This window comes from Oryza brachyantha, chromosome 2, assembly GCF_000231095.2.
Source record: "Oryza brachyantha chromosome 2, ObraRS2, whole genome shotgun sequence".
NCBI classification, from domain to species: domain Eukaryota; kingdom Viridiplantae; phylum Streptophyta; class Magnoliopsida; order Poales; family Poaceae; genus Oryza; species Oryza brachyantha.
The window spans coordinates 11,043,950-11,055,409 of NC_023164.2; the positions used below are offsets into that span (position 1 = coordinate 11,043,950).

Below are 11,460 nucleotides of genomic sequence, written 5' to 3' on the forward strand. Positions count from 1 at the left end.
TTAATCTCCCCTAGCTTGCCTTCTCTTCTTGAGATCAGTGTCCCTATCTATGGCACGCCCACAGTGTGAGTTGGATTCTTGATTTGGCTCGTCGTCGAAGGACAATGGCGGCGGAGCGTCGATGTAGACTCCAAAAAGACGCACGCGCTTCACCGTCGGCGGCGGTGTGGGTACAAGTGTCATCGACTCGAGAATGGGAGGCATATCCGTGGGCTCTTGTTCTGGGTGAACCAAGCTGCGTCGTCGATGACGTGGTGATCGGCGTGAATGCTGCGCCCCTGCGCCTCCAAATTTGGAGGTGACATTCCTTGACCTTACCGGCATGCTTCCTTCATTTCGAGGATGCGACATAGTGGCTGACGAGGAACCGGTGCGGGTGTCCCTCTTGCAGTTGCAACTGATGAAGAGGCGACCACACGTGGTGCCATGGAAGAAGGAGATGGCATCTCCTGCTGTTAGGCCCTTCTCCTTGACATAGCACCCCCAGCCACTGGTGAGGCGGTGGATGCTGTTGTGGTTCCAGTACCTGAAGCGCCACAATTTCCCAGGCACCATGCCGTCCATGGCCATGATGACAAAGAAGCCCTCCCGGTCCTTCACCTTCGTCACTATGTCGAGTTTCCCAGCATGCTCATCTGGGATCACAAGTTGTTCGGTAACCCAGAACACGTCGCTTGGCATCAGGACCTTGCCAAACAGGTATTTCGTCGCCACGACCTTCATGTCATCCAGCACTTCGACACCATCGATGGAAGCAGGGAGTGGCAGAGATGTTTCCATGGCTTTGCAGCCTGGGCCAAATGGAGAGGCTTTGCCCAAGGTCCATGCTATGGGACAATATATAGGGGATCGGAGTCCGGAGCAATTGTTTGTTTGTATTGGAATTTGGTAATGAAATGCATTCCCACTAGAGGCTCCGGTGGAGACAGTGTAGCCTGGCATTTTGGTGGAGTAATTCGTCAGGTAACTGCTGATTTGCTATTTACTTGTATGACAGAGCATGCTTATTTCTATCTTATTTTGGCAATATAGTAATTGACATTCACATGCACGATTGTGAACTATAAATCCTCTCCGGAGCCCCAGGAAATAAACTCTTAATTTGCAGTACTATTATGGAAAACTGCAACGCCAGACAACTGTCAGATGGATAATCTGACATGGAAATTATTTTATGGCAGAAGACAAAAGTAAATAAGGAAATCACAATGCCAGACGATCATACAAGTTTAATCTCAGACTTTATGGCGTATAGCTGTATTCCATCGAATGCTGCGCATAGACTTGGCATTGATTTCATTCTCATGCTAGACGTGGCAATGGAAATTCCAGCTGCAACATGCATGCCAACTCGGTGGTCTGTTACTCCATACAAAAAACATTTCTTCGTTTCTATCAAGTGTTTTTTCTTAATCAAAAAATTATAAAAAGAATAAAAAATATTAGTCACGCGTAAATACTATTTATATTTTATCATCTAAAAATAATAAAAAAAATTAAATAACATGAAGAGTTAAATATTCTAATCTAAAAAAGCTAAAACAATATTTATTTTTAGACGGAGGTTTTACGTGTTTTATACGTACTGTTAGAGGCTGCCATATTAATGTGGAAATGAGATGGCAATAGTTGTGATTAGATAGTTAGATGGCATTAGGTTGTGTGATGTGAGAAGCCAGTTCACATTTCCCTTTATTATTCGAGATGTACAAGGACTGTTTAGGGCTATATGATCAACAGCGCTTGCTAAATATCAGGAGCGGAGACGACGCTGATTCCAATCAACGGGCTTACGTGAATTGAGATAAGCGACGTCGATTTCGAGCTGGGGGCATCGTGGACGTGCGAAGGACTGCCACAGGCTAGTGAAACTTAACTTTGAATTTTTTCATTAAAAAATAAACTTAAAGTTTGAAACTTGCAATTTAAAATTGAAACTTGAACTCAAATTTCCGAGTTTTCAACTCAAATTTGGGATTTCCAACTCTAAATGTGAATCTATCAACTCGAGTTCAAAACTATGAACTCAATTCTTAAAACATTCGACTCAAATTGTAATAAATTATTTATTATTTTATTTACGTAAACTTATTAACCTAACAAAGTTATGAATTACTCACGCCGTCGATGAGCATAGGCGAGCTGCTCATGCACAGGCCCCCAATTTTTGGGGGCTAGTACCCCCACCTATTTTCTCAATTCTCATGGGCAAGTTTGTTCAACTTCTCGCTGGTAGGTGGTAGCCTGATACGGGACGCTTCGTCTCAATCACGGCTGCAACCGCGCCACGCACACGGCACACGCACATGCAAGTCGCCATGTCGCAGGTAACCTGGGCGTCTCGGCGACTCGACGGCGGCGCGGCCAGGGCGATTTGCTGATTTTCTTGCTGCCAGCTGGACACGCTGCACGCACTGTGCTGGGGAGTGCCTGCATAGCTAGCTCATGTTTTTTTGCCTGAGACCTGAGTTCCTGCCTGAGACCTTCAGTGCTCCTGTTCTTCAATCTTCAGTCTCTCTGTTTTGGCTAGTTTGTTTCTCGGATTAATTTCTTCCCTCGATAAATTAATCAGATTAGTGATCAGACATAAGATAATTTACTAATTTAAATCAAATTTTTATTTACCAATTCCAAATTCTCAGTAGAACCTAAGGTTAGTGCTATCATTACTCTTTTAGCATTAATGTTTCATATATTTTTTAAATACTCAATATTGTATAAAATAACATATGTCCCTCGTTTATATTGCATATTAATTTTCTATACTTTAGGAGGAGACGGACCTAAAATTAATCGCACTTGGAACACGTACAAAGGTATTTATTAGATGACTCTACGGCCATTCTCAATGTAAGTTTCATGGACATGATTATCTAGAGTGACATGTTATCTAAAAAGTTTGAAACTAGGATAAAACACCCCTCTCTCAATGTATAGTTTCATCTATTGTTGTTTTCTAGGTTACATGCAAGACACAAGCTGTCCAAGTAACAGTGCATAGAAGGTTTCATCTTCATAAAACTCATTTCATCTCTCTATTCATTAATACTTTGTCACATCATCAAAAATGTCTACATGACACTCTATTTATTGCCCATGAAATTTCTATTGAGATTGGCCTACTAATCGCCAGACAAACAAATTTGTTGACGTAGAAAAAGAGAGGATATGAGAGCGAAATGTCGTTGCTATACATGACAACGGCTTAAAGGCTATGTGGAATACCTCTGCTAGGGGTATCCATAGACTATACATATATGTATGGTAGGAGGCTATCAAATAGAAAAACAATTTATATCTGTATGGTATCAACCGGAGTTTGGTAACTACAGGATTGCATGCCGCATATACCGGATCCGAGTTATAACCGAATTAGGATAGATCTTAGTCTTATCAGATTAGGACTCTACATGTAAGCCATATCCCCCACTATATAAGGAGGACAGGGGCACCTCTTATGGGGATGATCAGACACACGGCATATTCAGATCAGCTATTCTCTAGTTGATCTATCCACAATCAAGAACAATTGCCAAGCAGGAGTAGGGTATTATCTCGTTAGCCAAGAGTCTGAACCTGGGTAACCCTGTGTCTTCATCCTAACCATCGATCTTTACGCCTCGCTAGCCACCCTATATGTATTGCCGACATCCAAATCATCGATAGTTGGTGCGCCAGGTAGGGGAAGCTACTCGAAGGTCTTCGACGAGATCAATGGACCCAAACTTGAAGATCATGACGACAAAGTTTGTCCCAGGGCAAACCTTCAAGTTCGGTGGCATCAAATTCCTCGTCGATCAGAGTGGTGCACTCTCCTACACATGTTTAGATTTATCTGAGCATGAGGATAAGGTGTGCCGATTCGGATCAGACAACTGGGTGCTGTTTCAATATGAGATCCAATCTAGATCCCACCACCACACCGAGCTGCAGTCTCCTGAGTCGGCACCTCCGCCGCTCGGGATTGAGGTCAATGCAAAGCCAACTACTTAAGTCGTCGCATCAGACGAGAGGTCTTCACCATCAGTCGGGCAACAACGAGCGAAGCTGAGAAAAAGCGCCAAGAGAAGCAAGCAACCAAGCTGGCCAGAGAACAGCGGTAGGAAGACAAACACCATCGACTTGAAGACGAAGCTAGACGCCAACATGAGAATCAACCTGATGAACATCTAAGGAGCCAGCCACGCAAAGTGCAGCGCGATCTACTCAACACTCGGGTTGAGGGGCATGCAGTCTTTAAGACCCCTCAACAAAACGTCCAAGTGGCGGCGGATCTACTCGGCGACGTCGTTTAGAAACTACCTGAACAATATCAACCGATGGTTGAAACCATAAACAAGATCAAGGCAATGGTGACAACAACTGCGATCCAACACTCGTTGCAACACAACTTGGGAACACCACCGGTACGATTGGAGGCTCAGTTGACTAGGTCACCCCGATCTAGATCGAAAGTTTCCAAACGACCATCCAAATCTTGGCCACTGACTAATAACAGATTGCACCGAGCATCCCTCGACCCTAAGCAGAGGAAAGCCACAGCCAATAAGCAACACCGCCTCAATGATGAAATTCACCGACTGGATAAACAACGCTAGAATCTTGAGGCCGAGAAAAAGCTCCTTTATTAGGAGAACAACTTTGACATCCGCCGTAAGATCGAGCGCCAACGCCAAACATGCCAGAAAGGTCATCGTCGGGATCGCGAACATCGAAGCCATAGCCGGGGGTCTAGGCATCGGTCACCCGAGAGCTCAAACACCGACATGATCGACGGTGTAGTGGCCATCACCAAAAACTTGAGCCAGCTTACTTGGCCGACTGATTTCAAGCCGACTGGTATCAAGAAGTATGACGGCTCCCCCAACCCTAAGGCTTGGTTAACGGTGTACACCATGGCTTGGCAGCAACACTAAATCAATGGCCAACTATCTACCAATCGCTCTGGATCACTCGACTAGACATTGGTTGTTGGGGCTCCCCAAACAGTCTATTGACTCCTGGGCAGAACTCCGCAATCAGTTCATAGCCAACTTCCAGGGCACTTACGATAGACCACGGCCCAAATATGACCTATACCAGTTCCAACAGAAGAAGAATGAATCTCTCCGGGCCTATATCAAACAGTTCTCTAAGGTTCGCAATTTCATCCCAAATATCAAGGATGATATGGTCATTGCCGCCTTTCGCAAAGGCGTGAAGGATGAGCAATTTATCGCGAAATTCACTCGCAAAGAGCCAACTACTGTCAAGGATCTCTTTGACATGGCTAACTCCTATGCCGCCTCGGCAGATGCAGTCTCTGCATCTCATTCCAATGGGCACGACGACTCGGACAACATGAATCGGGAAAGTCAAATCTACTGCTCATGAGCTCTTCATCTGTTTACTGGATCGACGTATGGATGTGGATATACGATTTTGTGGCTACACCCTACTAACCGTACCGAACCGGGTAAATGACGCTACGCTCCGCTCTGGCTAAGTCCGCCTGGGGGCTGTCGGGATGGGCACATGCCGCGAAGCCAACTCATCTCACAACTAAGAATCATACAACATTAAAAGACTACTAGCAAATAGATTAACACCAAACATGATTGAAGCCCACCGAGTGGTCAAGATGAAATGAGTGGTCATGAATGACCCAAGTTTCCAACAAAAGGTCGTAGGTTCTTCATCAACTTTATCATCGCCGAGTGGTGAGTCCATCACCACACCGAATGCATGCACCGCTACCGTGTTGGATGCATCAACTTCGTCGCCGCTAACTGGTAATCTATTTACCATGTCGGCCACGTCTCTCTTCCACATCAGGATGGTCACCACCAAATCGGGATTGCGTCCGTATGTCGGCTGCCATCATCACCATTAACGAGAGAACTTGTGGAATATCGAATAGATAAGTCACTTGCATACTTAGTACATTTTCTGTAAAAGTTTTTTCTTTCTCCATCCTTCGACTGCCCACGCCTAGTGATTTTCACCCTCAACAAGCCAGTCGGGGGCTATACTGTATTATGTCATACGATTCTTTTAAAAGTCTATTGTTTAAAATCTCTTTTTGATCATGAGATCAACATATGAATAAAGCTAAACAAACTTTGCGGCTACGCCCTTCTTACCGTACCAAACTGAGTAATACACTATGCTCCGCGCTGGCTAAATCTACTCAGGAGCTGTCAGGACGGGTATACAACACAAGTTTACATAGCTCATTTCAGATTGCGAGATCTAAATCAAAATAAAGACTTAAAGCAATAACAAAACAATTTACATTACAGACAAACAAAGGTCTTACAAAAGATAGGTTCCTGGTAATGGCTATATTTCCTATTTGTAGGTCAAAAGTCCGAACTATGGAGTCAACACCGGCTTCAGCCTCCTCCACTAGCGTCAACACCTTCTCCGAGTCACAATCGACAATAAAATCTTTCATGGTGGCTAAAAGGACTACCTAGGGGCAAAGGAACTTCATTGTGGCAAAGGCTTGACGAGCTGCAATCATCCCCATGCCCCTCACCTCCTCGGCCACCTGCTCGGGTACCTCTTTAAAGCCTCTCAAGGATTTTATTGGGTGGCATGGAGCTGAAGCTAGTCGCCATAGTCTCGAACAACCCAAAAATCACCAAAAGCCGCAACAGCAAACCGGTCCCGAGTAGCTTTGACTACATTCAGTCGGGCCTCGAGATTGGCTAATGTGCCATGAGTGCTCTATCGCACCAAATCTCCAAAGTTGCTGAACTAAAACAGTTCAATGGCTTCAAATCTCCAAAATCGACTAAGTGTTACTATGTCCCTCCATGGGCCTAGCGGACCGATGCGTAAAACTCGGTGCTGACATAGTTGATACCATGTGAACGAGAACGTTGCGAGTTTATGGTTTGCCCAAACGGTGACATAAAATTCGTGATTTCTCATATTTCGGGAATCAACGGTGTGCCCATATAATAGGGCTATAACTGTTTTTACATAGACACTATTTGATATCGCCCATGTCACTTAATTGTGTTTTTCAGCCTATGCCTAAACTTTGAGTAAACCCGAATATACTCGGTGCTAACTACTCGGCTGTAACGGTTAGGCAGTATAGCACAACCTACCCTACAGGCACAATGTAGTTATAATTACATGTCTGGGGAGACACGGCATAAAAACCATCTCCAAACCACTCGGGTCCAAATCGCTCGGAGAGAGCAACCGGAGCTGGGTACCACTCGAGTTCGGAAGCACTCAGAACAGTGTTCCTCGGGTCAGAAACCTTAAAACTTCGAGAAACATCTCTTGGGTAACAATCCATAGCAGACTCTATATTTAATTGCTACGCATTTAAGCATAGAGTCGGGGGCTACACCTATTAGGTGCATCTTTTCCTTTCTTCCACTCAGAGCCATCCACAACCTCTACAATTATCCCAGAGTACTCGGGATCACTTGGGAAGAACTCGGAGAGTGCCCAGGAAGCACTCGGATAATCTCAAGCATACTGTGTGAAGACATGTCTGATGATCGACAATCTACACGAATGATTTGCGCGGCTATGTATGACTCTGGGAGCTACTGTGGAATACCTCCACTAGGGGAATCCGTAGACTATACATATATGTATGAGAGGGGGTTACCGAATAGGAAAGCAATTATATCTATAAGATTGCATGCCGCATGTACCGGATCCGAGTTGTAACCAAATTAGGATAGATCTTAGTCTTATTAGATTAGAACTCTACCTGTAAGCCCTATCTCCCACTATATAAGGGGGACAGGGGCACCCCTTATGGGGACGGCCAGACACACGGCATATTCAGATCGGCTATTTTCTAGTTGATCTGCCCACAATCAAGTACAATCGTCAAGCAGAAGTAGGATATTATCTCACTAGCCAAGAGCCAGAACCTGGGTAACCCTGTGTGTTCATCCTAACCATCGATCTTTATGCCTCGCTAGCCACCCCATATATATTGCCGACATTCAAATCGTCGACAATTGACTTTTAACATTTACTAAAGAAAACTTTGTTGAATGAGGTTAGATAAAATAAAAAGTAGTGTAATAAAAATATGTTATTGTATTAATGAAGAAACCATACTTGACTATACCTTTTATATACCATTATAAATGTTAGGGACAATTGCATATATGATCATACTTTGAAGACGAACTACGGAACTGACCATTCTTTTTCAGCTTTGCAGATTTGACCCTCCTTTTAAAAGTAAAGCAACCGTTTGACCTTTGTTTATATATGTCGTTTGTTTATATATGTCGTTAGGGTTTAGGGTAAATAAAATAAAAAAATAAATTTTAATTACGAATGGACTATACCACCCTTGTAATTATCTTCTTCCAACCCTCCCCTCCTCTCTATCTCATGCTTCCAGATTTGGGGAGAGTGTTTTGGGACTAGCCGGTGGTGGGGCGGCGGCAGGCTGGGGACGGAGGCGGCGTCGGTCTGCCGGGAGGAGGCGGCGGCGACGGGTCAAGCAGGGATCAGCGCGCGGGCGTGCACAACGCGGGTCGGGGGCGGCGAGGCCGCGCGGCAAGTCGACGAGGGGCAGCCGACAGGGCGACGGTAGGCGGGGGTCCGCGCGCCGGCGCTCGGAGAGGGTGCGGGCGCACTCGCGGCGAGGCTGCGTGGAGAGGGCGGCGCAGAGGGGCTGTCAACTGGAAGCGAAGGTGCGGCTGTGGCAGCGTGCAGCCGTGGACCGCACTGAGCTGGCGAGCAGGTTGTCAGACGTCAGGGCGACGGCGCGGCGTCAGCCATCAGGCCGCCGAGAGAGTCGAGGGCCATTGTGTCCTCTTTTCCCCGGTTCAAATTATGTAAATAATCTTTTCTTACTCAATCGCATCTGACGTTCTTTTTTCTTTAGTTTAAATGCGTGGACATTGTTTGAAGATCTAAGTTCAATCTTAATTATGACTTGAGGGTGAATATTAATCTAGACATGTTATAGATTCACAATCGACCATTTGATGTCTACTCTAGAAACTACTTGTAATATTTCAAGACTGTTCTGGCATGAAACTATGCGTTATTCCAAGCCGTTCATTCTTCTCGTTTTCTGTCCACCAGTGAAGCAGACGATATTTACAGTCTAGTGTCGGGAAGCATACAACTTTCGGAAGCATAAAATATGAACAGTATATAAATTTATGAATTTGAAATTATATATATCAAATTAACCTTAAATCTATTAAATAAAAACCAAATTTCGAAGTATATTAATTTAAGTTCCAATTTACCGAATTTAAAACTATATATATCAAACTAACCTCAAATCTATGAAATAAATACCAGATTTTGAATTATATTAATTTAAGTTCAAAATTATTGAATTTAAAATTATATATATCAAACTAACCTCAAACCTATCAAATAAATACCAAATACCATAACATATATTTCAATCTTTATTCTAATATTTCTAAATAAATATTTACATATATTTGCTAAAAGTTTAACATTCAAATGAGTCAAAAGAGCAAGGACAACTCGGTCAACTTATTCTTCATTTAACACCGTTAGATGCCTTTCACGGAATAAGGTCACTCGACTGCTTTGTTTTTGAAAAGAGAGTCAAATCGGCAAAGCTGATAAAGAAGGGTTAGTTCCGTAGTTCGTCTTCAAAGTAGGATCATATATACAATTATCCCTAATTGTTACTGTTGCTAACGTAGATTGGATAAAAGTTCGTAGTGGATTCTACCTTTGAACATGCCTACGGTGCATCATGTGCATCATGGGACAACTTCCTGGCATGCCCGTCTGGTCAAAAATAGCTTATATTAACATCAATTAACCAACAGTTGCATATAGCTTGACTATATTTTGTCGAAAATATATTCACTTTCAGAACACCAACAAACATGACACAAAAAGGGTTGAAAATACCAGCAAAGATGCAGTACCTCATTTAACAGTAAGAAAGACCAAACATTAGACAGAGAGAAACCGGAGCATGCTGATGATATTGTGTTACGGAAGAATATATGACTACATCATACAAAATACTATTGCGATACAAGTATTAGGCATTACAAATGCACACGAAAACAGAAGTGTTACATGATGTTACTATCTTCTCCCAAATGAGTTATGTTTGAACTGACTTAATTGTTTGATCAATGATTCAGTACTATTCAGTTCATTGGTAATTTCATCAGGCAAGCACGTCTTGTCAAACATAACTTATATTAACATCAATTAATTAACCAACAGTTGCATATAGCTTGACTATATTTTGTCGAAAATACATTCACTTTCAGAACACCAACAAACATGACACGAAAAGGGTTGAAAATTTGATTGAACTTTTGTTTACTATTCAGTTCATTGATAATTTGATTGAGCAAAGATCCTAAGAAGTTTCTGTGGTTTCTAGTGATAATTAATGCAGATAGAACAGACAGACAAAACCGCTGCTACTGCTGCTGCTGCACGCATCTGATAAATGACAATGAGGAGAGGAAGCAAAATGGCGGCCTTACCATCCGCAGGCGAAGCTCCCGCTGAGCTTCTTCCTGAGCTTGACGGCGCGGCGAAGCTCCCGCTGCGTGCAGCCGGTCTCCCTCGCGATCCGCTTGGTCCTCGTGCTCTTCCCCTTGGTCGTCGACATCAGCCGCCGCTACAACCCGCCGCCCGGCAGCAGCACCGCGGCCGCGGCCTTGCTCCGGCATCCCACCGCGAACCTCCCGGAGCTGAATCTGTAGGATCCAAACAGAGTTAAACAGACTCATTAGAGAGAGGGGGTCAATGGTGGGTAGAACCAAAACCCAAAAACCTTTTAACGGAAATAAAAGATTACCTATAGTTACACCGCTCCTGATATTACCTCCAGTTGCGCCGCTTCTATGACGTCAATCTGATTACGCCGCTCCTGAGATTAACTTGATTGCGTCGCTTCTGTGCCGTTGATCAGATCGTCGAGATCCAGAAAATCACTAATAGATAAAAGCAGAAGACGTAGATTGAATGAACTTGACTTTATTGCATCAACTAGAATTTACAAAACGCACCAACAACACTCCTCTCAGAATTATTGATCTAGAATCAACACCTATTCAACTCAAATTTCTAACTCTAAATCTCACAAAAAGCATACGGGGACATACCCCCTCGGTATATATATATATATATATATATATATAGCAACAAAAGCTATCTCTAAAAACCATAGCCCGTAGAAAATTCCTTTCTATCTCTGCGACCATTACGGACTCTGCCGGCGTGGACGTACTTCCCTCTGTTCCGTACGTACACGCTGCAACCAACCGGGCCCATGCATGCTACACCAAACATATTGACTCCGCCTATCCGACGCACGCAGCCGGCCGAAACCAAATCCAACGTCCCTGCACCGTGCACGCAGACGTCTCCTATGCATGCATGGGTCAAACAGCCATGCACCATACCAACAGCTACAGTAACCCATATTGCTACCGTGCCGAGCTACTGTAGCAATCCGAT

At 43.9% G+C, this 11,460-nt stretch overlaps 1 protein-coding gene and 1 long non-coding RNA gene across 2 annotated transcripts; both read right to left on the reverse strand.

Moving 5' to 3' along the window:
* On the reverse strand, window positions 1-780 carry LOC102721713 (putative B3 domain-containing protein Os02g0455900). Its single transcript, XM_006648546.1, has one exon. The coding sequence runs from the start codon at window positions 778-780 to the stop codon at window positions 1-3; it is 780 nt and encodes a 259-aa protein (XP_006648609.1).
* Window positions 781-9,530: 8,750 nt separating this feature from the next.
* On the reverse strand, window positions 9,531-11,083 carry LOC107303652. The gene is made up of 3 exons (XR_001549598.1): window positions 10,799-11,083; window positions 10,482-10,697; window positions 9,531-9,759 (listed from the first exon to the last, which is right to left on the reverse strand). It is a non-coding gene; the product is annotated as an uncharacterized LOC107303652 (long non-coding RNA).
* Between the last annotated feature and the right edge of the window lie 377 nt (window positions 11,084-11,460).

Bases quoted from the DNA above. Each gene is read 5' to 3' on its own strand.
- LOC102721713 (XM_006648546.1), bottom strand. From the start codon at position 780: ATGGAAACATCTCTGCCACTCCCTGCTTCCATCGATGGTGTCGAAGTG.